The sequence below is a fragment of the Heterodontus francisci genome, chromosome 18 (genome assembly GCF_036365525.1).
Source record: "Heterodontus francisci isolate sHetFra1 chromosome 18, sHetFra1.hap1, whole genome shotgun sequence".
NCBI classification, from domain to species: Eukaryota; Metazoa; Chordata; class Chondrichthyes; order Heterodontiformes; family Heterodontidae; genus Heterodontus; species Heterodontus francisci.
This window is the reverse complement of record NC_090388.1, coordinates 29762935-29790338: the sequence shown is the minus strand read 5'-3', so window position 1 is coordinate 29790338 and position 27404 is coordinate 29762935. Positions and strand designations below refer to the sequence as shown.

General features: G+C 43.1%; 1 protein-coding gene across 1 annotated transcript in view; it reads left to right on the top strand.

Annotated features, from left to right (window-relative positions):
• Nucleotides 1-27404, top strand: part of otogl (otogelin-like) — a 215168-nt gene that overhangs the window by 137471 nt on the left and 50293 nt on the right. Inside the window, exons 31-38 of the mRNA XM_068050050.1 lie at nt 1131-1248; nt 12092-12171; nt 13385-13853; nt 13939-14230; nt 15698-15779; nt 16183-17022; nt 19631-19722; nt 20450-20543. Coding sequence (XP_067906151.1) covers nt 1131-1248; nt 12092-12171; nt 13385-13853; nt 13939-14230; nt 15698-15779; nt 16183-17022; nt 19631-19722; nt 20450-20543 — 2067 coding nt within the window. The remainder of the gene's footprint in view (nt 1-1130; nt 1249-12091; nt 12172-13384; nt 13854-13938; nt 14231-15697; nt 15780-16182; nt 17023-19630; nt 19723-20449; nt 20544-27404) is intronic.

Genomic DNA, 27404 nt, shown 5'->3' with positions numbered 1-27404 from the left:
ACTTGGTGGTCCTGGCCCCAAAACAAAAATCCAGCCGTGATGTCTGACAGCCACCAGGGGCAGAAAGTGGCATATTGGTTGCAAATACACAAACTGTAAAAATCTATAATTCCATTTCTGCTGTCTTGAGTTTTCTGAAGTATTTGAGGCCAAGACTCAGGGCTGAACATCTCTGTCGACTCTACTTGTACCCCACCATTGACCTGGACATCAGTATATTTCTGGTGTTCAGGTCAGTGACTGCTTAGGAGGCAGGAATTATGAGAAATTTGGTGATTGTTTAATTCATAGTATAGAGTCATGGAATCATAGAATGGTTACAGCACAGAAGGAGGCCATTTGGCCTGACGTGTCCGTGCCAGGTCTCTGCAAGAACAACTCACCTAGTCCTCTCCCTCTGCCTTTTCCCCATAACCCTACACATTTTTTCACTTCAAATGATTATGCAATTCTCTTTTGAAGGCCTTGATTGAATCTGCTTTCACCACACTCTGAGGCAGTGCATTCCCGATCCTAACCACGTGCTGCATAAAATCTTTTTTCTCATGTTGCCGTTACTTCTTTTGCCAATCACCTTAAATCGGTGTCCTCTGGTTCTTGACCCTTCTGCCAGCAGGAGCAGTTTCTATCTATCTACTCTGTCCTGACCCCTCATGATTTTGAACACCTCTATCAAGTTTCCTCTTAATCTTCTCTTTTCCAAGGAGAACATCCTCAGCTTCTCCAATTTATCCACATAATTGCGGGGGGTCCTATTTCCTTTTAAACCTAACACCATTTATGGGGGAGGATAGAACCACCACCTTCCCACAGGAAATCGTGTTTGCTGCTTTTCAGGCACAGAGCCAGTCTTTCTATGTAGTGCCCGATATCTCACTCCCTCTGCTGCTTTCCCTGCTTTTGGCAGTTCTCTGCTCCAGGTTCTTATGAAATTCTGGTCCCTTGTTTACAATGACTATATTTTAAAGTGACAGCTAACAAAACATGAGAGAAAACTCGATCATCTCCCAGTGCACAGCAATTTGCTTTACTTTTAGGTGAATTAGAAAGTATTTTGGGGTTTCTTGGGGTTTTTTAAGCATTAAATAAAGCCACAGGTTAATGTAAGGCATTTTATCATTTTCTTTCAGAAAGCAGCAAAGTTATACCATACAGAACAATGTGTGAATTTAGATATGAAGCCTGCGCCAGCCCTTGTATCAAAACGTGCAGTGACCCTCATGCAATAGCCTGCAAGTTTCTACCACCGTAAGTGTCTGTAGATTTTATAAATGTGGAAAATACAGGAGTTCAGAATTTGTATTTGTATTTGCATAATTGAATGCAATATAAAACACAACCTATGTTTTGTTACTGGATGTTTATTATTAATATATAATTCTGTAAGAGTCATTTTGAAAACATGAACTATATCCCATGGCCCATGTTTCAATAAGTAGGGGGACAGATAGCATCCTTTGTAAGCAGAATTGAGAGTCACACAGGCTAAGTTGCCATCCTTGTGCCAGGGTGACTGACATCTCACATTAAATGGATGTTGAAGAAGGAGGGGGAGGATCCAGTAATTGTGGCCCATGTTGGGACCAACAAGATAGGAAAGTGTAGGCAAGAGGTCCTGTTTGGATAGCACTAGGAGTTAGGAGCTAAATTGAAGAACAGGACCTCAACACTTGTAATTTCTGAATTATTAGCCAAACCACATGCAAATTGTCATAGGGATAAGCAGATTAGGGAGGTAAACATGTGGCTGAAAGAATGGTGTAGGAAAGTGTAACCCTGGCACCAGTACTGGGACAGGAAGGAACTGTACCAATGGGACAGACTCCACCTGAACCAGGATAGGGCCAGGGTCTGAAAGGAAGTGATAAGTAAGGTGGCCAGGCAGACTTTTAAATTAATAAATGTGGCAGGGGGTGGGGGAGGGGTAGGACTCAGGTGGAAAAGGTAAGATAAATTATATTTCTAATATGAAAGGGTAGAGTAATCCTGCTTTTCAAATCCCTCCACGGCCTCGCCCCTCCCTAGCTCTGAAATCTCCCCCACCCTGACAACCCCCTGAGATCTCAGTGCTGCTCCAATTCTGGCCTCTTGGGCATCTCCAATTTTAATTGCTTCACCACTGGTGTCTGTGCCTTCATCTGTCAAGGCCACAAGCCTCTCGTCTATCCACCTCTCTTTCCTCCTTTAAGACACACCTTAAAACCTACCTCTTTGACCAAGCTTTTGATCATCTGCCCTAATATTTCTTTATGTGGCTCGGTGTCAAATTTTGTTTGATAACGCTCCTGTGAAGTGCCTTGGGTACATTTTACTATGCTAAAGGTGCTATATAAATACACGTTGTCGTGGTTGTAGTGGTCAAAAAAATTGTGCTTTCGGCACTACTAGTCAAGGCAAAACTGAAGAATGTAAAGTAGTTAAACCAGGAGAGGGAAATATGTGGGTAAACATTAGAGCAGAAAGACAGGTTACTGTGATGTGGCTCAAATCAGCGTGCTTTATACAAACATTCAAGGAATACAAGGAAAATATTGAATGATTTGCAGGCGAAAATTCAACTGGGAGGGTATGACATGGTACCAACTACTGAAACATGGCTGTAAGATGGTGAGGACTGGAAACTAAATATACCAGGTTATAAGCTCTACAGGAAAGGTGGGGAAAATGGTAGAGGGGGAGGAGCAGCCTTCATGATTAAGCATGAAATCAGTGATAAGAGTGGATATATCAAGAGGTATGGAGGAAGTGGAGAATTTATGATAGAATTATGAAGTAGAAAAAGATTTAAGTCTGTAGTGGGCATTGTTTTAAAGCCCCCCGGTAGCAGCTGTGAAGTAATAAATTGTATAAATGCAAAGTTTAAACAAGCATGTGGCAAAGGCAGTGTGGTTTTAATGGGGAACTTTAACTTGCCTATAGAATGGGATAAGTAGACAAGCACATGTCAGAAAGGTAGTGCATTTCTTGAGTGTATCTAGGTTAGTTTTCAGCAGCAATAATGTTTTAGAGCCAACAAGGGGGCATGCCATATTATTTATTAGATTTAGTAATAAGCCAGATTTAGTTAACAGCCTAACAGTGTGTGAACATTTACCTGATAGCGATCATAATATGGGATGGAATTTTGTGCTAGTCGGTCAGGAGCCGTCCACCAACTGAAAAGTCGGGGGCGATCCCGCCTCTGCCAGGCCTGGGGATCCAGTCTGGATTTTATGGTCCTCAGGCCCTTAGTTGGTCTTAGGCGGGACTTTGACCTCATTGAGGCAGGAAGTCCCGCCAAATGGAGCCAGCAGCTCTTAGTCCCAGCAGTGCCACCGGGAGCAGTGGCTACTGCTGGGACTGCAACCCAGCTTCATGATCAAGATGTTGGAGAGGACGGAAAAGAGGTAAGTTTTTGGGGCCTTGCAGGGGGTCATTAGTCGGGCCCCGGCAAGGCAAGGCACGGGTGGTTGACTGGGGGGACGGTTGGTGGGGGGGGGGGGGGGGGGGAACGTGTTGGGGGTTGTTGAGGCATCAGGGATGGCCCTGCGTCGGGCACAGGGTGCCTGATCAGGAGGGACTCTCTAGGCTGTCAGAAAACTGCCTACTTCTAACAGGTGGCTTTTCTTGGGCCTGGGCTGCCCACCTGCCAACAGTAAAGTCCCCATGGCGGCAGGAAGAGGCACTGAAGTGGCCATTAACTGGTCACTTAAGGGCCTTGATAGGCCTTGGATGGGCAGGCCATTTCCTGCCACCACCACCCCGTGTAAAATGGAGGCGGAGGTGTGAGCAGGTTGGGAAGGGCCCCCAGAGCCTCCCAATCCATTTTACGCTCCACCGCCACTCGCCCGCTCTTTGAGAGAGAGCCTATAATTCCGGCCATGATCTCTTTCAACACAGTGTTTGAAAGGGAGAAACAGTTACTAAGATTCTAGATTTAGGTAAGGCTGACTTCAATTGGATGAGATAGAGACTGCCCACAGTAAACTGGTCAAATCTCTTAATGGGTAAAATGATAGAAGATCAGTGAGAGGTGATCAAAAAAGAATTTAATGTGGTACAGAACCAATTAATATCCCAAAGGGGTAAGGGCTCTACTTGCAGAAAAAAGCCATGGATGACCAAAGAGTAAAGATTAACATAAAACTAAAAGAAAAATCATACAAAAGTTCAAAAATGAGCACAGATTCTGGCAGCTGGAGTTATATAAAGAACAAAATGTGACAAAACAGATAGTAAGAGCTACAAAAAGTGAGTATGAAAAGAAACTTGCAAGCCATATCAAAATCAATACATTTTTTAAATAATTAAATTAGGAAAAGGAGAGTGGTCGGGAGCAATCAAAACTGATAATGGTAATGTTGCAAATAAAAATAAGAAAATGGCGGACATGTTAAAGAATTACTTTGCATTAGTATTTACAGTACAGGAGGAGGACAGCATGCCGGCCATCCCAAGGAAACTAATATTGAATCAGGCACGAGAACTCACCAAAATTACTGTAAGCAAATTAATAGTAATTAAGAAAATAACAGCACTCAAGAGTGCTAAATCCCAGGACTAGATGGTTTCCATCCCAGGGTGTTAAAGGAAGTAGGTGAGAACATTGCAGGTTCCCTAACTATAATCTTTCAAAGTTCTCTCAATTTGGGAACTGTTCCTTTAGTTTGGAAAATTACACATATCATTCCTCTTTTTAAGAAATGTGAGAGAGGGGAATTGTGGACCAGTTAGCCTAACATCTGCTGTTGGGAAATTACTAGAATCTATAATCAGTGAACACCTTGAAAATTTTCAGCTTATTAGCAAGAGCCAGCATGGCTCGAAGGTCATCCAGTAAAACAAAGTGTAGGTCATGCCTAACAAACCTGGGAATGTCAATGAATGTTATTTAAATGGACTTGCACAGGGTATTTGATGACATTTTTCATACGAGACTGTTAGCTAAAGTTGAAGCTCATGGAATTGAAGGCAAATTATTGACCTAGTTAGGAAATTGGCTGACAACAGGAGACAGAGAGTAGGGATGATGGGCAGGTACTCTAATTGGCAGGATATGAGTAGTGGTGTTCCGCAAGGATGTTTGTTGGGGCCTCAACTATTCACCATATTTATTAAGGACTTAAATGATGGGATAAAAATCCACATATCTAAATCTGCTGATGACACAAGGCTAGGTGGCATTGGAAGTAGTGTAAATGGAAACAAATGCAAAGAGATGATAATAGACTAAGTGAATGGGCAAAACTGTGGCAAATGAATTTCAGTATAGGTCATCCATTTTAGACCTAAAAGGATGTAACAGGGTACTTTCTAAATGATGAGCTTGAAACAGTGGAGGTCCAGAAAGACTTGGGGGTCCATGTATATAGATCACTAAAATGTCTTGGACAGGTACACAAAATAATCAAAAACGCTAATGGAATGCTGGCCTTTATATTTAGACAGCTCGAATACAAGGGGATAGAAGTTATGCTACAGCTATACAAAGCCCTTGTTGGACACCAGGAATATTGAGTGGAATTTAATGAGGCCCTCGGAGACAATCCAGGTGGCATGGGGCCCCATAGAATTGCGATGGATGGCAGGGGTGGAGGACCCGTTGCCTTCCCCTTGCACACGATTAAGTTGGGAGTGGGAAAGGCTGAAGACAGCTTTCCTGCCCAGAGGCCAATAGAGGCCCTTAAGTGGCCAATCAGTAGCCACCTTTTCTCGCTGCGGCTGGAATTAAACCAGTGGCGGGGGGAGACCTCCACCACACACGAAGGTCATCCAGTTAAACAAGGTGGCCTCCTTGCGGGCTTGGGGGTGGGACGCAAGGCTTCCTCCATGGGCAATCTGTGGCCCATGGAGAGCCACAGCAGCAAAGGCCACACCTCCAGTGACACCCCACCCTGTCCTCATCACCTCCCCCCCCCACCCCCCACAATCGCCGGGGCTGCCGGACTGGCCCTGGTGACTCCACCTCATTCACCTCTGACCTATCCAGTGCTGGGCCTGGTCCCAGGCCTTCTGTAGTACCAGCAGTGGCCACTGCTCCTGGTGGCGCTGCCAATACTACTGAGCTGCCGACCTTCTGATTGGCTGGCAGCTCTTGGAGGTGGAATCCCCATCCTTAAAGGAAGGTTGTATTGGACTTGGAGGAAATAGATTTACCAGAATGATATATGCACTCCAAGAGTTAAATTACAAGGAGATTACACAAACTCAGGTTGTAATCCCTGTACTGAAGTTTTAAAGTTATTAAGGGGAGCTGATAGGATAGACAGAGAGAAACTATTTCCACTGGCTGGGGAGTTTAGCACTAAGGGTTACAGTCTATAAATTACAGCCAGGCCTCTCAAATGAAGTTAGGAAACACTTATACACTCAAAAGGGGCTAGAAGTTTAGAATTCTCTTCTATAAACAGCAATTGAGGCTAGCTCAATTGTTAATTTTAAATCTGAGATTGATAGCTTTCTGTTGACCAAAGGTATTAAGGGTTATGGGGCAAAGGTGGGTCTATGCAGTTAGGTCACAGATCAACCATGATCTCATTGTATGACAGAACAGGCCCGAAAGACTAAATGGCCCACTCCCTATGTTCCTATATCCTTTTGCTTACTGGCAAATTGAAATTTATGTATAGTTATTATTCATGAAGATTGGACACAAGTATACCATCAAATGGTACAGCACAGAATGAGGCTATTCTGCTCATCAAGCCTGCACCAGTTCTTTTGAAGAACAATTCCGTTAGTTCCACTCCCCGACTCATTCTCCATATTCATGCAAATTTTTCTCCTTGAAGTATTTATCCAATTTCCTAAGGTAGGCTCCTGTTGAATAGGTATCCACCACCCTATCAGGCAGTGTATTCCAAATCCTAATCACTGGTATAAAAAATGTTTTTCCTCCCATCATCTCTGGTTCTTTTGCCAATTACCTTACATCTGTGTCCTCTGGTTATCGACCTTTCAGCAATTGAAAATTCTCTTTATTTACTCCGTCTAGACCCTTCATGATTTTAAAGACTTCTATCAAATCTCCTCTTAGCTTTCTCTGCTCTAAGGGGAACCACCCCAGCTTCTCCAATCTATCCATGTAACTGTAATCCCTCATCCCTGGAACCATTCTAGTAGATCTCTTCTGTAACTCTCCAAAGCTGGCCTGAACTAATGTCTTATATAGATATTTATACACAACAACCTGGAAAACTAAGAAAAGCTGACCAACAGCTTGAAAAATGCTGACAACTCCAAAATGCCCTGAAGATAAGCCTATGATGTGTGAAAAGAAGCAATTACACTGAAAGTGTAGTGGGACACAGGCTTGTAACTTAAACTAGTGGTATATGCACATTCTTTCAAACTGCGGAGTGGGAAGTACAAATGTTGGGCTGGATTTTACCAAGCCCACGACATCCGGCTCCGTGACGGTGGGGGGAAGTGGAAGATTGTTCCAGCATGAGGTCTGCCATGGAGGCCGACGCCAGGAGGGCCTGGCCCGATTCACCTGGTGGCGGGGCGGCTCCGTGATGGCCCCCCCACCGCTGGGTGATGGGAACTGAATTACAATATTTAAATGAATGGGATGAATACATTTAAATGAGCTGACCTTTAATCTTCCAGGCTCGCAATCCTCAGTGCAGTGATTGGCACTCCCACACCTTCAATTCCCTGTCTGGGGAAAGCCAGCTTGACACTGGTGGGGAGAGGGAGGAGTTAAGATTTTCAGTGCAGTGGGGGGAATGGGGTCAAATAGACGTAATGGGTGTAGGGGATGGTGGGAAGGGGTGAACTTTAAACATTGTGCAGTCTGGGGGTTGGAGGAAGGTCAGAGTGAAAAGATAAGTGTTTTGGTGGGGGGAAGGACAAACAGTTAATGTAATTGTTATTGGGGGTGGCAAAGGGGCATTAGAAATTTATTTGATAAATTCTGGGAGGTGTATCTTTAAAAATTTAAATATGCCAACAGGGCTGGCTGCCCTTTACAAAGGGTGCTAGTGCCTGCGCACAGGCAGCATTGCCACTGACGGACAGCCCGCCCCCTCCACGTGATTGGGGTGGGTGGGCCTCTTCAGTTATTTAAATGAGCTGCTGAGCAAGAGATTGAGGCAGCTCTTTGTCATGCAGAGAGATCGGCGATGGGTTCTTAAAATTGAGCTCGTTGAGTGCCCAAGACTTATTTTTCACATCATTCTACAGACATTAATGTTTGCTTTAAAAGTATGCCTGTTAGCATAGAAGGCCTTGTTGAACATAAGGTAGTAGGCAACATATTTAGAATTGTATGTGTACCTTCTAAATGATTCTTTTTTCAAAAATATACTTTATTCATAAAAATTTGTAAAGTATACATTAAAAAGCAGTTCAAATTTGACATTTCAGAATGTGCAATAGAGATCAGATTCCTTCGATACAGAACATGAGATGCCTCACAACTCTTGCCATTCCATTTTATATGCAATGTACATTTGCATTACATCCAGCCCGAGGGGTTTTACACGGGTTCCAGCCCCTTGGTATACTATGGCGGAAGGACCATACACAGTGGCCTTTCCCCAATGAGCTTTTGTGGCGGCTGCCCCAAGCTTCAGTGCGTCCCTCAGCACATAGTCCTGGACCTTGGAATGTGCCAGTCTGCAACACTTGGTCGTGGACAATTCTTTGCATTGGAAGACCAGCAAGTTTTAGGCAGACCAAAGAGCGTCTTTCACCGAGTTGGTTGTCTTCCAGCAGCAGTTGATGTTTATCTCGCTGTGTCCCCCTGGGAACAAACCATAGAGCACTGAGCCCTGTGTTACAGAGCTGCACCAGATGAACTTCGACAAAAACCACTGCATCTCTTTCTACACCTGCTTTGCAAAGGCACATTCCAGAAGGAGGTGGATGACGGTCTCTTCCCCACCATTGCCACCTTGAGGGCAGCGTGCGGAGGCGGTGAGACTCCAGGCTTGCAGGAAGGATCTGATGAGGAGGGCCCTTTTCACCACCAGCCAAGCTATGTCTTGGTGCTTGTTTAAAAGTTCTGTCCATGAGGCATTCTGCCAAATGACTTTGACAGTCTGCTCAGAGGACCATCCAACAGGATCCACCATCTCCTTTTCCCACAGGGCCTTGAGGACATTATGTGCAGACCACTGCCTGATGGATTTGTGGTTAAAGGTGTTTTTCAGCACATACTTTTCCACGAAGGATAGGTAGCATGGCACAGTCCAACTGAATGGAGCGTTCCATGGCAATCTGACCAGATCCATCCTTTGCAACACCAGGAACAGATAGAACCTCCTGTTCCGATGAAGGGTCACTGACCCGAAACGTTAACTCTGCTTCTCTTTCCACAGATGCTGCCAGACCTGCTGAGTGGTTCCAGCATTTCTTGTTTTTATTACGTAGTGACACTTGGTGTTTTCGTACTGGGGTTCTACGCACAGCTTGATGCAGCTGCACACAAAGGTGGCCATTAGGATGGGAGCGATATTGAGTATGGTTTTGCCCCCTTTGTCCAGAGGTTTGAACATTGTGTCCCTGCGGAGACGGCCCATTTTCAATATCCAGATAAACCGGACGATGGCTCGGGTGACTGTCATGGTGCAAGAGTGGGGTATGGGCCAGACCTGCCGCACGTACAGTAATAACATGAGCACCTCGCACCTGATGACCAGGTTCTTACCCACAATGGAGAGAGAACGCTGCTCCCACATGCCCAGTTTCTGTTTTACCATGGCAACATGCTCCTTTCAGTTTTTGGCGCACACCAAGGACCTTCCGAACCATATCCTCTGCACCTTCAGGCAGTCTGACCTGACGGTGAAGGGGACAAAGGATCGGTCGGCCCAGTTCCCAAAGAACATGGCCTCGCTCTTGCCACGATTTACTTTGGCTCCCGAGGCCAGTGCGAACTGGTCACAGATGCTCATCAGCCTGTGAACAGATAGCGGATCTGAGCAGAAGATGGCGACATCATTCATGTACAGAGAGGCTTTGACTTGTGCGTCTCCGCTGCCTGGGATTTTCACCCTGCTAATGCCTGCATCCTTCCTGATGGACTCAGCAAAAAGTTCAATGCAGCAAACAAACAAGACAGGGGAGAGAGGACAGCCCTGTCTGACTTCAGATTTAATCAGAAAACATATTTTCCCGCCCTCTGCCCAAGCCGGCCATCATGGGGCCGGGAAAACTTAGCCCTATGTTTCCAGTCAATGAATGACCTTTGGTCAGAACTCTGCCAGACCTGCTGAGTATTTTACACAGAGGTTGGTGAGTGCCTGGAACTTGCTGCCGGGGGAGGTGGTGGAAGCAGGTACGATAGCAACGTTTAAGAGGCATCTTGACAAATACATGAATAGGATGGGAATAGAGGGATACCGACCCCGGAAGTGCAGAAGGTTTTAGTTTAGACAGTCATCAAGATCGGCGCAGGCTTGGAGAGCCGAATGGCCTGTTCCTGTGCTGTACTGTTCTTTGTTCTTTGTTCTTATTTCCAGTATTACCTGTTTTTTACTACACCCTTATTATCTCACCACCAGATGGCTCACTTTGTTATCATGTAACTATTCATCTGACAGAGCGACCAAAAGCTGGTGGAGCTTTCACATTCAAGTTTAAATGACAGAAATGGCTAGAACTTATTGTAATACATTTAAATATAAATCTGGTTATCCAGTATTCTCCTAATTAATTATAAATGTCAGCTCAAAAGGCAACAGAGCAAACTGAATATCATAACAGCAAAAGACTACAGATGTTGGAAATCTGAAATAAAAACAAAAAATGCTGGAAATACTCAGCAGGGATCGACATGAGACGTTAACTCTTTTTCTCTTCAGAGTTGATGCCAAGCCTTCTGCGTCCAACATTTTCTGTTTTTATTTTAAACTAGATATTGTATTTGTTTTATCTAAATATTTAACCCATATTTTTTCATATTAACAAATAATAATAATTAACTGAACCTTTTCACGGGGGGTGATGGATAGTGCAGCTTATTGGGGAAATGTTGAGCAGAGATAAAGGAGGGGAATTTTAACCTAAAAAAGGAGCATGTTTGGGTGGGGTGGGATGTTAAAGTCTGAGAAATCGATTTCCTGATCCAACCCCACCTCCAACCTGCCCATTTCCAGCTTTTACTGAAGGATGGCCAGCGACTAACCATCTCCAAGGAGGTGGTTTGGAACATTAGGTATGATACTGAGGCTATGAGCCTTATTGTCATTCAAGTGTTCAACTTAAACTTATGTCAATCGAGCGAGGACTTGGTGGATTCAGGAGGTTAGTACCTTCACATTTAGCTCCTGGATCCAGGTGCCTGCCTGGGGAGCCTCCACAATCGGGTATCTCCCAATGGCCTTCTCTTTGAGGCTCCCAATTCCACCACGAGGCCTCTGATTTCCCTGGCCCAGACCCATAACTGTGATTTCCCCTCCCCCGAAGCCCCCCCCCACCCCCCAGGCCTACGATTCCCTCCACCCCCGGGGTTTCTGATCCCCACCTCAGGCTTAAGATCTGCTGCACCACAAGGCCCCCAAACTCTCCCCTCCTCCCAATCAATCCTCTTCCTCCTGATTGACTCCCCCCCCAAATCGATCCCACTCATTCAGATCAATGCCCCTCCAATCGAATCCCCCTCCAATTGATTCCCTTTTCTCTACCCCTCTGATTGACCCCCCCACCCCGTGATCAAATCCCCCTCCTCTCATCCTCTGCCCCTCCCATCACCCAATGAACCCAACTGCCACCTTCCCAGCGTGAACCTATCTGCTGCTGTGTCCTTCACCGACTGGCTCCCCTCCTGACTGGACGGCCACGCGAACTGAACGCTAACGTTACTGACACGCTGTGGAGTTAAAACTTGTCTTGGGGAATCCCAGATTGTGGGATCCCCACGATTTTCTGGCCAACCTGCTCCCTATGGGTCAGTTGAGTAAAAGTTCCTCCCAAAGTGCCTCTCCGTGGAAGAGAAAATTACCAGAGACGTTATCCCTTATAATGGATGGTAACTTGGGGAGTCTTGTAAACAGATTACCTACCTGCTCACTCATTTGCAATTGGTGCATGGCCCAGAGACACCAAGAGAACTGGGGAGGAAATATAAGAAAACAGAAATAAGTCTTTCTAATTTCTCATGCAGGGTAGAAGGATGTATGGCACATTGCCCGAAGAACATGCTTCTTGATGAAGTCACACACAGATGCGTCCACCTGGAGGACTGTGAGTGTCTCAATTTATTTACTTGCAAGCTTTCATATTCCTTGATTATTATTCATTGAGTTGAGAGACGAAAGAGTCAGAGAAGAGCTGCAGTAATAAGCATTTAACATTGCTAGATCAGTTATTTTGTAGCTGAATGTAGTGTTCAATGGTTTAACTGATCTGTGTTTGATTGTGTTAGCCTGTTCACTGATCAGTGTTCACTGTGCTTAATTGCTGAAGTCTATGGATGGAGCTTAAGTGTTTTGAGACTGAAACTAAATGCAGTGATCCACAAGAAAGCAATACTTGTTCATTGTCTCGGAGCAGAAGGACAGCACATATTCGAGCAGCTCACAGAAGATACATTTACGTTTGATGCGACAGTAAGTGCTCTCGAAAAATACTTCAGACCAAAGAAAAGTGTGATGATTGAATGATATACATTCCACCAGAGATCCCAGGGACATGGTGAGCCCATTAAACAATACATGGCAGTGTTGTAGCAATTGGCTTCTACATGTAAATTTGGCACACTAATCAACAAATTAATTCATGACAAATTAATTGCGAAAACTTCAATTCCACGATTTAGGGACTGTCTTCTCATGGAGGATGATGATTTAACCTTGTAAAATGCCACGACCTTGGCAGTCCAAATCAAGTCTGCCATGTTAGATTCAAAGAGGTTACACAAACAAGCACCCTTAGACTCAGGGTTGCAGACACAACTTTCCCAACCAGCGACAGTGCAAGGGTTATAGACAAGAAGACCTCAGCAACCTCAGAAAAACTTGCCCCATCAAGGTCAGATACTTTCAAAACTGTGTCCAAATAGTGGAAATGCTCATCGACTCACAATGCCATGTCCAGCTCAAGGGAAAAAGTGCAACTCATGTTTAAAGTGGAACCATTTTGCAAAGATGTGCAGGTCATCCAAGGACTGTCAGCAACATTTCATGACTCCACCATTTTCACAAAGCTCGATATGCGATGGAGTTATCTTCAGATACCTCTAGCAGAACAAAGCCGATATCTTACAGCTTTTCTTACCCATGCAGATGTGTTTCAGTACTGCAGAATGCCATATGGACTAAGTTCAGCACCTAGCGCATTTCAGAAGATCATTTCTTCAGTCTTGTCAGATGTTGAGGGGATGCTGAACCTATTTGATGACATCGTTGTCCACAGAAGGGACAAAGCTGAATGGACAATGATCAATGATTATCAATAGTGCTCACTCGACTTGTAAAACACAATTTGACGCTCAACAATGACCAATGCACATATGCGGCATCCGAGATTGACTTTCTAGGTTTCAGAGTGACAGCAGCTGGAGTAAAGCCTACTCACAACAATGTCAAAGCCCTTCATGCGCTTCTAACACTGTCCAATGTGAAAGGGTTGACATCATTCCTCGGTACTACCAACTTTTATTATAAATTCATTCCTAAGTATGCAGAGATCGCGGAGCCTCTTCGGAAGCTACTGCATCAAGCTGCTGAATGGAATTGGACAGTTGCACAGCAAACAGCGTTTGAAACGTTAAAGGCAAAGATAGCATCTCTGCCAGTCCTCGCGCATTTCAGCCCACGTGCGGAAACGTATATCGCAACAGATGTGTCGGGAACTGCAATTGGAGCTGTACTCTCACAGAGCATTGAAGGAAGCGAACGACCAATAGCTTATGTGTCACACCCGTTGTTGGAGACTGAACTCTACTGAAGAGCAGGAAGCACTAGCCTGCATCTATGCAAGTGAACAATGGTACATGTATCTTTTTGGTAGAACGTTTATTTTCTGCAGCAATCACCAAATGTTGATTACATTGTTAGCTATGTCAGGTTCAGGTCATCGACATCTACGTATGTACAGATGGTCAGATCGTCTTCATCAGCATAACTTCGCGGTCGAGTATCTTGCAAGTTCACGCAACCGAGTAGCTGATATGCTTGTTGTTGTGTTAGCAGTATTGACAATAGAAAAGCATACAGGTGCAAGAAACCACAGTTTAAAGTTGGAGATTGGGTTTGAATCAAACAATCAAATTGCAACCACAAAATTGATTCATCAGTATCAGGTCCAAAGCAGATCAAGCGGTTGCTAGGTACCAATGCTTATTTATTGGATGACAACACCAAGTGGAATGCAGGACGTTTGATAGGGAGCAGACCAAGATATTTTGAGGATAGTGGCTATGAGGATACATTTCCTTTTCCTATGAGTGATATTGATCATCAGACTCATTAAGTTGATCACACAGATCCACAACCTCAAATTCGTAAATCTAATCGCAGACCCAAGAGACCTTCCTACCTTAAAGACTATTTCTGTACTTAGAGAAAACAGACAAGTCAAACACTAAGAAATGACTTGACATATATATGTTTGTTGTTCAGAATACTTTAATTCAAAAATAATGTCTTTAGTAAAAAGGGAGTAGTGGTCGGGGGGGTGGGGGGCGGGAGCGGCACAGAAAATGCCTCCGGCAGAGGCCCCCCCCCATGGGCCTTGATGCAGCGAAGGCCCGGCCTGATATTGCTGGCGCCGGCAAGGCCTCGTGGTAGCAGCCCCCACCCCCCCGCCGCTTGGTGACGGGACCAAAATATGAAGGCACTCCCGCACCTTCAGATACCTGTCTGGGTATCCAAGGCGGAACACTGATGGGGATGGGGAAGCAGGTAAGCTTTTCAGTGCGGTGGGGGGGTGGGGGAGGGGGGGGTTAGTGGGGTCAGATTAATTTCATTGGTCTAGGGGGTGGTGGGAAGGGGTAAAGTTGAAAGTTGATGAACTTTGGGGGGGGAAGGTCGGCAGCACAAGGTAAGTGTTTTGGGGGGGGGGGTTGGGAGAGAGCAGGTAATTACATCTATGTTTATTGGGGGGGTGGGTGGGTGGGAGAGGGTCAGGGTCACTTTATATATTTTTAAAAAATGAGTATTTCTTTAAAAATTTAAATTGCAATGTAGGGCTTGAAGCCCTTTAAAAATGGCATTGGTGCCTGTGTAGTGGCGCCTGACGTCATTGCTGGGGATGGACTGTCCGCCCCCTCCACGTCATCGGGGCGGGGGGGGCGTGTGGGGGGGTGGCAGTCCGCCCTGGCCATTTAAATGAGCTGCCACGTTTAATATCGCGATGGCTGTGCGAATGCGCAGGCCGCTATTATTTACAGTCGCCGCCAATTTTGGTGGCGGCAATGTAAAATCAGGCCATAGTGTTCAATGGTTTAAATGATCTGTAGTTGATTGTGTTAGTCTGTTCACTGATCAGTGTTCACTGTGCTTAATTATTTAAGCCCATGGGTGGAGCTTAAGTGTTTTGAATCTGAAACTAGATGCTGGAAAGTTTTGGTAAACATATACTCTGTTCTGTAGAGATAATGTGCTGAAACCTTGTAAGTGCTGAGATATTTTAAAGTACTGTAAATAAACCTGTTGTTGACTTAGAACTAGAGTCAACTCTGGATTGCTCTGAGATTAATCAGATACATAAAATATCTAGCAAACCAGCAAATACATAACACTCAACATTAATGCTTTGAAAATTTCAGTTTGCCTTTGCCTCCAATTTTGACAAAATTTTCCACATTCCCAATGTCACGTTGCTTAGAGTACAGACTTCAAAACTGATGGGTATTATTTTTCTTATGTTATAGTTAATTCTAGGGACTCTGGTCAGCAAAATGATACTGTTAAATATCAAAACACAGTGAAGACATGCTAAAATCAAAATAATTACTATTCTGATAATGTAATACTTTATTGTAACTAAATTAATGCCTCTGACACCAGTTAAAAGTGGCTTACATCCAAAAGTACACATTTAGTCAGTCAGCCTATTCTAAGGGCATGTTCCCCCAGATTTATAACTAGTAAATGGAAAAGAACTCCAGTAATTAGCTTCTTGTTCTAACAATGTGTGAAGGGAAATAATGTTAACTTCAACGGAAGCAATAGAAAAAAGGTACTGCTCATGAGTTTGATCTTGAAGTACAGGAATCTGTGAATGATACAGTAACTGTTTATTTTCTAACAGGTATCAATGTCACGGCAACAGATTTACCTTATCTACAGCCGACAACAACATCTGCTATAACAGAGGCAGCATACAGTTCACCCACGACATTATTGACTCCAACAGCAGGACAGTCAACGTCTTCCATTACAGACCAATATACCAGTATGAAATCAACCCCACGAACAGCTGTTCCAACAATTACAACAGTCACCACAAAATCCCCAGTAACTACCTCTGCATTAGCTTACAAAACATCTTTTACATCCACGGAACCTTCAATTTTAAGTTCTACAAGGACCACCATGACTCCTGTTGGGAGCAGTGGAGCAACAAGTGCTACAGCTGCAGTTACGAGCCAATCTAGAACTCACATTTACACAACTGAAGAAATACTATCTTCCACAAGTACAGCTTTAAGTAGTGCTTTTTCAACCATAGCTACTAGTACCAGATCTGAAGGGATTATTTACTCAACACATGATACAGTATCTACTGCCCATCCAGCAATATTAAAGACTCAGTATAGTATACCCACTGAAACTACAGAAACCACAACAGTGCAAAGGACCTCAACTGTGGGAAAGACAGAAACATCGACAGAAAAGATCACCAGGCACTCTGTTGCACCATTTACAACAACCAGAGCTACCTTGACTCCAGAGATAAGTGTCATAACTGAGACAACGCAAAGCATACAGTCGACAACAGTGACTTCTCCAGTTTCTGTTTCAGCTACAAGTGTTCAGGAGAAAACCACTTCAGAAGCATTCTCTGCATCACAGACTTTTCCTTTTAACCTGACATCACCTCCTTCTATGACTCCAGCGAGTCCTCAACCAGAAACTGCAATTACATTTGGTATCTCAACTGCACCCTCTTATTCTCAAAGTGCAGCCCCATCAGTGACACCACCACAATGCATAGTAGGAGCAGTTTAATCTTTATTCTCCTTAAACAGAACCTACAAAATGGCAAATAAAAGTTCTAGATTTCTTTAAGTGCTGAAATTGGAAAAATTGCTTAAACTTGAAATTTCATGTTAAAAGATTATATTAGTACATAGTATAGTTTGATCCGTTCTCTATTACACTCGCTTATTTTTTTAAAAAAGGATCTATTTGTGCTTCTACCCTCGTCATTGTTCCTTTTACTATTGTCTGCCCCCACCCAATGATTCTTACTCCTCCCATCCAGTTATCCATCATTAAACCTCTTGTTTTGCTAACAAAAGGATCATTAGACATGCCGGATTATGTTTCTTTTACTCTACTATCAACAGCACTGAAGCTTCTGCAATGGAGCATATTTCCCTGCCAGTTTTCTGCTTCTTCAAATGAAGTGCTCTAGCAATGCACAATACTCCATCTAATAGCCTGGACAAAAGTATGTAAATCATCTAATGAAAGCAGGCAAATTTGATGTCAATCAAGATTGGCATTATAAACCTGTGATATTTTGATTAGGAACTCCACCTCTACTGATGCTATTGAAAAGCCCCCAGTTAATGTTTCTTTTGGAAGAGATAGTTGTACTAATTGAAGTAACAGGCAGGGTAAGGTGCTAACTTGAATAATGCAAGAAATTGCCACAGATGTAAGCATATGACATGCATTCGTTCAAAAATATCAACTTTATTTTTGTAACTGTTTTAAGTGAAGCATTTCTTATGCAATGATTTTGGATTTGGTTCAAAACGTATCATTTAGTTCATCATAGAACAATTTTTCCATTCACTCAGGAGGTAGAAAACAACTGAAATCAATGCAATAAATGACATTGGGAGCTTAAACAAAATCAATAGTGCCCTGAAATGAAAACTTAATGAATACCATTGAATCTTCCACTCTTATATTCGGGAAAATATTAATTTGATAATGAAATATGAGGACTTTGATTTTTGGGTGGCTGACCCTTTATCCACTCCTTTGTCAGTGATTCCAATGTACGCCAATGATGCATATAATATCCAATGCTTTTGTGCTGTAATGGCTGAATCACAAGGATCTCGCTGATTTTATACTTTTTTAAAAAACTAAATAAAACAAATTTCTTAATTTCTCTCAGAAATCTAACCAATGGCTACCACTTTTTATCTGTACTCCATCCTTTATCTGTTAACATCCTAGGCCTCATGATCCTGACCTCAGCTGGAAATTCCCCACCTGCTCAATTAAAGCTAAATCCAAATGTCTCTTTAATCCTTAATTAAAGCCATCTCCAAGCATCTCTTTTCTCCTCAATAGCTTTTAGTTGAAGTTTCCAGTGCCAAGTGGCACATGAGGCAACACAATTCTTCTACTGCTGTCTGTTCAGAGCAAGATATTTGACTTTAATCAGAGTGATCTTGCCTTACATCAAGTTTTACATCAACATTGTCTTTATCTGCAAGTCTGTAATAGACTTGTCTCTGGGCTGTTTCCATAATAAATTGAATTTTTATCTGGGCAGGTCATTAGCCTGACTCTCAACCCCCTACCAGGAGGAACAATGTGCTACTTTTAATCTAGCACCTACCTTGCAGCGCATCTTAGCTCCCTATAATGGCTCAATCTATCCAAGAGTAGTAAATAACATAAATATAAATGATGACACTGCTCCTATATTTGGGGAGGCTCTTCTAGCACTCCCTTGCATCTCTGGGCAGGGTGTAAGAAGAAACTTGACATCTGATAGACCATCCATCTAATTTTCAACCTCTTTCTGTGTCAACCTATCTTGCCTCTCTCTATTTTAGTGGTACAAAGATGGTGTGATTCTTTTGTTCCTGCCAGGTCTCAAATATATATCCCTATACTCTCAATGTTTTTAAATCAAAACTCAGTGCCTACTCCTACTATGACTCATTTTTCCAGGGACCCAAAACTGTGGAATGTATTTTCTTCCTCCTACAATCTTTAGGCATTTAAAACCCAAGCCTTGTCTAACTTAATCAATACATACTAATTTACCTGGTCCCTTTACTTTTCTCAGCCTTAGTGGTACTTGGAATAAGGGCTTGGCTCCTTCATCTTTGTTTCTCTATAAAAATCAATATACACAATACATTCTAACTTTAGGTCAAAAATTAAAGTAGGAAGTTGGGGAATTGCCAGATCTGATGTGATCTGGGAGTGTTCTGGTGAAGAATATTTAAAGCTCAGGAAGTATTATAATTTCTGTAGAACTTGAGAGACCAGTCTTAATATGTGGGTATCCAGATTGACAAGCATGCTTTCTCTGATTTTGTATTTTAACAAATCACAGGCTCTGTAGCATAAATATAAATTATGAGCAATGATATAGTTTTCAAAATGTAGGGTCTAAAATTTACATTGTAATTTATAAAAAGCTATAGAGCAGCTGTACAAATCTTTGCAACTTACACCTGCAAAAATCCTTTCTTTTAAAAATAAGATAGCTTTGATGTTATCATCACAACTAGTTCAACATAAAACGGAAAAACTCAAAGTATGAATAAAATTTACAGAACAATATGGAGTAGATTTTCAATTTATGCCCAGTGATAAAACTAGTGCCATGGATTGGGTGCTTGTTAATGTCAATGTACGGGAAAATCAGGTGGTTTAACAAAGGGCGACCGATCTGCAATGCCGAATTTATGGTGGGGTGACAAGTTGAAAATCTAACTCTTGTCTCTATAGCCAATTTTACAGCTAGTGTTAAAGGATATAAATGCAGAACTTAAGTTGAGGCTTCATAATAACGTTCCTCCCAGTCTTTTGCCGTGGCATTGTGCTAATCTTTGCAATATTTATTATACCCTGCAATGAAGATATAGGCCTGCATTTCTAGATGGACCTTGACTCACCACTATCTATGACATAGCCAAGGTTAAACACCTGGAGTTTTTGCAGTGATGGTCTCAGTTGTTCTTAGATATCGAGTGCTCCCATGCTCGAACATGATTAGATCTTGATCAGTGTGTTTTTGGTTTGATTAAACAAATGCAATGAGTGAAAGACTTCATTAAATATGGGAACAAAGTTCTCTTTCTAATTTTACAATGTTTTCCATAAAATCTTAATATTCCTTTCATCATTGAAACAAAGATTGTTATTTTATACCTTTCTTTTAATTGCTTCCTAATAGCAGCAATCTTTTGGAACAAAGTGGCATGACTATTTATCAAATGCTACTGATTTGTATTTGGATCAAAACATCAAATTTCTGAAATTGATTACTAACAACTCAGAAAAAATCTTATCAAACATTACTTAATCTCCATATTTATGAATGAATACATTTTGTGTATATATATCTTTTGATTCTACATTATTTCTTCCAGTGCCCTTTTAATATGACACAGCCAAGTTGTGGTTTTCTGGGAATGCCTGTTCAAATAAACAATGACAGGTGCTGTCCACAGTGGGAGTGCCCATGTGAGTATTGGTTTCAGATTTGTGCTGCACCATATTAAGTGAACAAGTACTGTTATTCTTCTGATCAAAGAAAAATATATTGCACATAGTAAGATTCTAAAGTGCAAATACACAAATTGGATATAAAACAAAATAGGTACATATGTTCCTGACATTTTTTTCACTTGTCTGTTCCACTTGAAATCTTCAAATTTTTATTAGATTGATTCTGATTCTGATTCTGCTTGTGTTCTTTTCCTTTTTTTTTCTCAACTCTTACCACATCTCTGTTCCATTTCTGGGTCTTTCGGTCTTAAATATATACCAGTGCTCTTTATTTTTTAAAATCTGGTCTTTTGTTGGATTTCAAAGAATACAAGTTTAAAAAATACTCAAAATATATGAATAATATTCATCAATAAAACCATTTATGTTTCATTTATAACATCAGTTGTTCAGAGTCCTTCCAATTTCCAATGCAATCTGGTTGATGACTGGCAGTAAAGCAATATGCAAAGCAAAGTGATGTATTCCCAGGCCTGTGTTGATAGTCTTCAGAATTATCGTGATTAGATTTGGGAATAAACTAGTTTCATACGGGAACTACTTCCAGTCTTGAAGATCATACACTGCGGCAGACCTTCAATATACCCTTTAACTGGCTACATGCACCCTCTCGACATCTCTCTTCAGCAGCACCAACTCACTCTACCTCAAAGTTGTCCCGGTCTGCAGTTTCATTTCATCCTTCACCTCATTCAGTGTTTTAACAAAAACCTTCTTTTCTTCCTTTCAGATTTCAAGGATCACAAGCTTCAATAACTCTTGGATACCGACATCCTTCTGGATCCTTTTTCCCTTTCGCTTTCCTCTGACCCCATCCATTCTTCCAATCTCACGCCTCATCGTGTTTTTGCTATCCCCTCTAGCCTTCCACTTTCTGATCCCGAACAATTGTTTCTCAGCAAAGGCCTCAGCTTCCCCCCCTATACTCCCAGCTGAATGAATTTTGAGCTCAGCATAATGCTGAGCTTTTGTTCCATTGTTTTGCCTCCGCACCCACTTCTTTGGCTGGGAGTCTTCCCCTGCACATTGGAACCTTTCTGTGATCTACAGAATTCTCGTTCCACCTGGATCCTCACTCTGGCCGCTGACTTTCTCTACATAAGAACATAAGGATGTAAAAACATAAGAAATAGGAGCAGGTTTAGACCATTTGGCCCTTTGAACCTATTCCTACATTCAGCAAGATCATGGTTGATCTTCTACTCAAATCCACCTTCCCACATTATCCCCATATCCCTTAATTCCCAAAGTGCCTAAAAAATCTATCAACCTCTGTCTTGAATATACTTAATGACTAAGCATCCCCAGCTGTCTGGGGTAGAGAATTCCAAAGATTCACAACCCTTTAAGTGAAGCAATTTCTCCTTATCTCACTCTAACCTACATCCCTCTGAGTTTGCAGCACTCCGTTCTCTCAGGTACAATGCTAACATTGTCATTAAACGAGCTGATAAGGGTGCTACTGTTGTTGTTTGGGGAACGGAAATTTACCTTGCAAAGGCTGAATACCAGCTCTCTGACCCCCACCATCAAACATCGTACCATCATTTCCAGGACTGCCACTTATCTCATCTCCTCTGGAGAGCTTTCCTCCATGGCCACCAATCTCATAGTCATTCAATCTTGCATAGTCCACTTCTACCTCCTTCCCAAGATCCACAAACAGGACTGCCCTGCTAGAACCATCATTTCAGCTTGTTCTTGACCCACAGAACTGATTTCTTCCTGTCTCAACTCTATTTTATCTCCCCTTATCCAGTATATTCCCACCTATATCTGTGACTCTTCAGATGCCTCCACTACTTTAACTGTTTCCAGTTTCCTGGCCCGAACTGTCTCCTTTTTACCATCGATGTCCAATCTGTCCACACCCCCATTCCCCCATCAGGCTACCTGAAGGTTGTCTGTTTCTTCCTTTACCGCAACCAGTCCCCATCCACCACTATTCCCCCTCCACCTGGCTGAACTTATTATCACATTGAACAACTTCTCCTTTGACTCTACAGTATTGCAATGGGAACGTGTATGAGTCCAAGCTATCTTTGTGGGATATGTAGAACATTCTTTGTTCCAGTTGTATTCAGGTCCCCTCCTTCACCTCTTTTTCTGATCCATTGATGACTATATCGGTGCTGTTTCCTGCTCTTGCCCTGAACTGGAAAATGTAATCAACTTTGTTTCCAATTTTTACCCTCGCCTTCATTTGGTCCATCTCAGATTCTACCCTTCCCTTCCTTCACTTCTCTATCTTCATTTCTGGAGATAGGTCCTCGGCCAATATCCACTATAAGCCCACTGATACCCACTGCTACCTAGTATACTTCCTCCCATTCCGCTTTCTGTAAGGACTCTATTTCATTCTCCTAGTTTCTCTGTCTCCATCGCATCTGTTCTGATGATGCTACCTTCCATACCAATACTTCCAAAACATCTCCTCACCTGAATATTCCCCTCAACTGTGGTTGACAGGGCCCTCAATCACATTTACTCCATTTCCTGCACTTCTGTTTTTACCTATTCCCCTCCCTCCCAGAACCACAATAGGGTTCCCCTTATCCTCAACTTTCACCCACCAGCCTTCACCTTCAATGGATCATCCTCTACCATTTCCACCATCTCCATCATGATGCCACCACCTAACATATCTTCCCCTCCCCTCCCTTCCATTTTCAGCATTCTGAAGTGTCCATTCCCTCTGCAATCCACTCCTCAGTCACCCCAACTCTGCCTCTCCTTCCCACGGCAAGTTCCCATGCAAGCACAGGAGATGCAAAACCTGCCCTTTTACGTCCTTCCTTCTCACTGTTCAGGGACCCAAACACTCCTTCCAGGTGAAACAGTGATTTACTTGTACTTCTTTCAATTTAGTATACTGTATTTCCTGCTAATCATGCTGTCTCCTCTACATTGAGGATGCCAAATGCAGATTGGGTGACAACTTTGCAGAACAACCCTGTTCAGTCCACAAGTGTGATCCCAAGCTTCTGGTCACCTGTCATTTTAATTCACTGTCCCACTCCTATTCATAATAGAAGAACATAAGAAATACAAGCAGGAGTAAGCCTTTCGGCCCCTTTAGCCTGCTCCACCATTCAATAAGATCATGGCTGATCTGATTGTGGCCTTAACTCCACTTTCCCACCTGCCCTCCCATAACTCTTGACTCCCTTGTAGATCAAAAATCTGTCTAACTCAGCCTTGAATATGTTCAAATACCCAGCCTCCTGCTGTCTGGAGAAGAGAATTCCAAAGTAATGACCCTCCGAGAGAAGAAATTCCTCCTTAACTCTGTCTTAAAAGGGAGATGCCTTATCTTGAAATTGTTTCCCCTAGTTCTAGATTACCTCACAAGGGGAAACATTCTTTCAGTATCTACACTGTCAATACCCCTCAGAATCTTGTATGTTTCAATAAGATCAACTCTCATTCTTCTAAACTCCAAGGAATATGGGCCCAACCTGCTCAATCTTTGCTCATAAGACAGCCCCATCATCCCAGGAATCAGCCTAGCGAACCTTCTCTGAACCGTTTCCAATGCATATATATATTCCTCCTCTAGATACAGTCTCACCAATCCCTGTACAGTTGTAGCAAGACTTCCCTACTTTTATACTCCATCCTCCTTGCAATAAATGGCAATATTCCATTTGCTTTCCTAATTATTTGCTGTACCTGCATGTTAACGTTTTGTGATTCATGTACAAGGACACCCAGATCCCTCTGTACCACAACATTCTGCAGTCTCCCTCCATGTAAATAATATACTGTTTTTCTATTCTTCCTGCCAAAGTGGAGAAACTCACATTTTCCCACATTATATTCCATCTGCCAAACTTTTGCCCACTCATTTAACCAATCTATATCTTTTTGCAGACATTTTCTGTCCTCCTCACAACTTGCTTTCCTACCTATCTTTGTATCGTCTGCAAATTTGGCTGCAATACACTCGGTCCTTTCATCAAAGTCATTAAAATAGATCGTAAATAGTTATGGCCCCAGCATTGATCCCTGTAGCACTCCACTAGTTACAGTTTGACCAACTGCAATAGTAATAGGGGATTCTATAGTCAGGGGAACAGATAGGCGCTACTGTGGCCGTCAACGTGACTCCAGGATGGTGTGTTGCCTCCCTGGTGCCAGGGTCCGGGATGTCACTGAATGGCTGCAGGGCATCCTGAAGGGGGAAGGTGATAAGGCAGAGGTCATGGCACATGTTGGTACCAATGACATAGGTAGAAAGAGGGATGAGGTCTTGAATCAAGAATTCAGGGAGTTAGGCAGTAGACTAAAAAGCAGGACCTCTCGGGTTGTAATCTCTGGATTACTCCCAGTGCCACGTGCTAGCGAGTATAGAAATAGGAGAATAGCACAGATGAATGCGTGGCTTAAGAGTTGGTGCAGGAGGGAGGGTTTTAGATTCCTGGACCACTGGGACCGTTTCTGGGGAAGGTGGGACCTGTACAAGCGGGACGGTCTACATCTGAACCAGAGGGGGACTACCATCCTTGCTGGCGGGTTTGCTAGTGCTGTTGGGAGGAGTTTAAACTAATTTTGCAGGGGGAGGGGACGCAGACTCCGAGCAGAATAGGGACACAGCTAAGCACAGGAAAGCAAACAAGTCAGAGGGAATACAGCGTAAGTAAGTTTCAAGGGAGTAAGACCAGGATGGAAGGCCTCTACTTTAATGCCAGGAGTATTGCAGGTAAAACGGATGAGTTAAGGGCAATGATTGACACGTGGAATTATGATATAGTAGCCATCACGGAGACATGGTTGAGGGAGGGGCAGGATTGGCAGCTCAATATCCTGGGATATAGAATCTTCAGACGAGACAGAGGAGGGAGTAAAAGAGGAGGAGGCATTGCAATATTAGTTAAGGAGTCAGTAAGGAGAGATGATATCTTGGAGGGGGCATCAAATGAAGCTTTATGGGTAGAGTTTAGGAATAAAAAAGGGACAGCCACATTGCTAGGTGTTTATTATAGACCCCCAGATAGTCAGCGGGAAATTGAGGAGCAAATATGTGCGCAATTTGCAGAGGTGTGTAAAAATAATAGGGTAATTATATTAGGTGATTTCAACTTACCCAACATTAATTGGGATTAGGGCTTAGATGGAGTGGAGTTCTTAAAATGTATACAGGAGAACTTTTTAGCTCAATATGTAGAGGATCCAACAAGGGAGGGTGCAGTGCTAGACCTAATTCTGGGGAATGAAGCCGGACAGGTGGTTGATGTGTTGGTGGGGGAGCATTTTGGTGATAGCGACCATAACATGGTACAATTTAAGCTTGTTATGGAGAAAGAAATAGACAAGTTGCAAAAAAAGGTTTTGGATTGGGGGAGAGCGAATTTTAGTAAAATAAGGCAGGATCTGGCCAAGGTAGACCGAAAGAGTTACTTGTCGGGAAATCTACAGAAGAGCATTCAAAAAGGAAATGGGGAGGGTACAGGCCCAACATGTTCCCTCTAGGGTAATAGGTAGGAGCAACATGCCCAGAGAACCATGGATGACCAGAAACATTCAGGGTATGATGAGAAGGAAAAGAGAGGCTTTTAGCAAATAAAAGGCGAGCAAGTCAATGGAAGCATTCGTGGTGTACAGATGGAGCTTAAGAAAGCAATTAGCAGAGCAAAGAGGGGATATGAGAAAGCTCTGGCTGGTAAAAGTAGGGAAAATCCCAAGATATTCTCTAAGTATTTCAATGGGAAGAGGATAACCAGGGAAAGAGTAGGACCCATTAGGGACCAAGGGGGAAATTTCTGGGTGGAACCAGAGGACATTGGTAGGGTGTTGAATGAATACTTCACATCTGTCTTCACACAAGAGAATGAAGATGTAGATATGGAACCTAGAGAGAGAGACTCTGAGGTTCTTGAGCAAATTGTCATAGGGAGTGACAAGGTATTGGAGGCTTTGGAAGGCTTAAAAGTGGACACATCTCCAGGTCCGGACGACTTGTGTCCCAGGATGCTGTGGGAGGCGAGGGTGGACATTGCAAGGGCTCTGACCCTAATTTTTAATTCCTCTCTGGCCACGGGGGAGGTGCCAGAGGAATGGAGAACAGCTAATGTGGTCCCACTATTTAAGAAAGGTTGTAGAAATAAGCCAGGGAACTACAGACCAGTGAGTCTCACGTCAGTGGTAGGGAAACTATTGGAGAAAATTCTGAAGGAGAGAATCTATCACCACTTGGAGAGGCAAAATTTGATTAGGAATAGTCAGCATGGCTTTGTCAGAGGGAGGTTATGCCTAACAAATTTGATTGAATTTTTTGAGCATGTGACCAGGTGTGTAGATGAGGGTAGTGCAGTTGATGTAGTTTACATGGATTTCAGCAAAGCCTTTGACAAGGTCCCACATGGGAGACTTATCAAGAAAGCAAATGCACATGGGATACAAGGTAACTTGATGAGGTGGATTCAAAATTGGCTTAGCTGTAGGAGACAGAGAGTGATGACAGATGGCTGTTTTAGTGACTGGAAGCCTGTGTCCAGTGGCGTACCACAGGGATCTGTGCTGCGTCCCCGATTGTTTGTCATTTATATAAACGACAAAGATGACAATGTGGGGAGTAGGATCAGTAAGTTCACGGATGACACAAAGATTGGCCGAGTGGTTAACAGTGAGGTGGAGTGTCTTAGGTTACAGGAAGATATAGACGGGATGGTCAAATGGGCAGAAAAGTGGCAGATGGAATTTAACGCTGAAAAGTGTGAGGTGATACACTTTGGAAGGAGTAATGTGACACGGAAGTATTCAATGAATGGCCTGACACTGGGAAGTTCCGAGGAACAAAGGGACCTTGGCGTATTT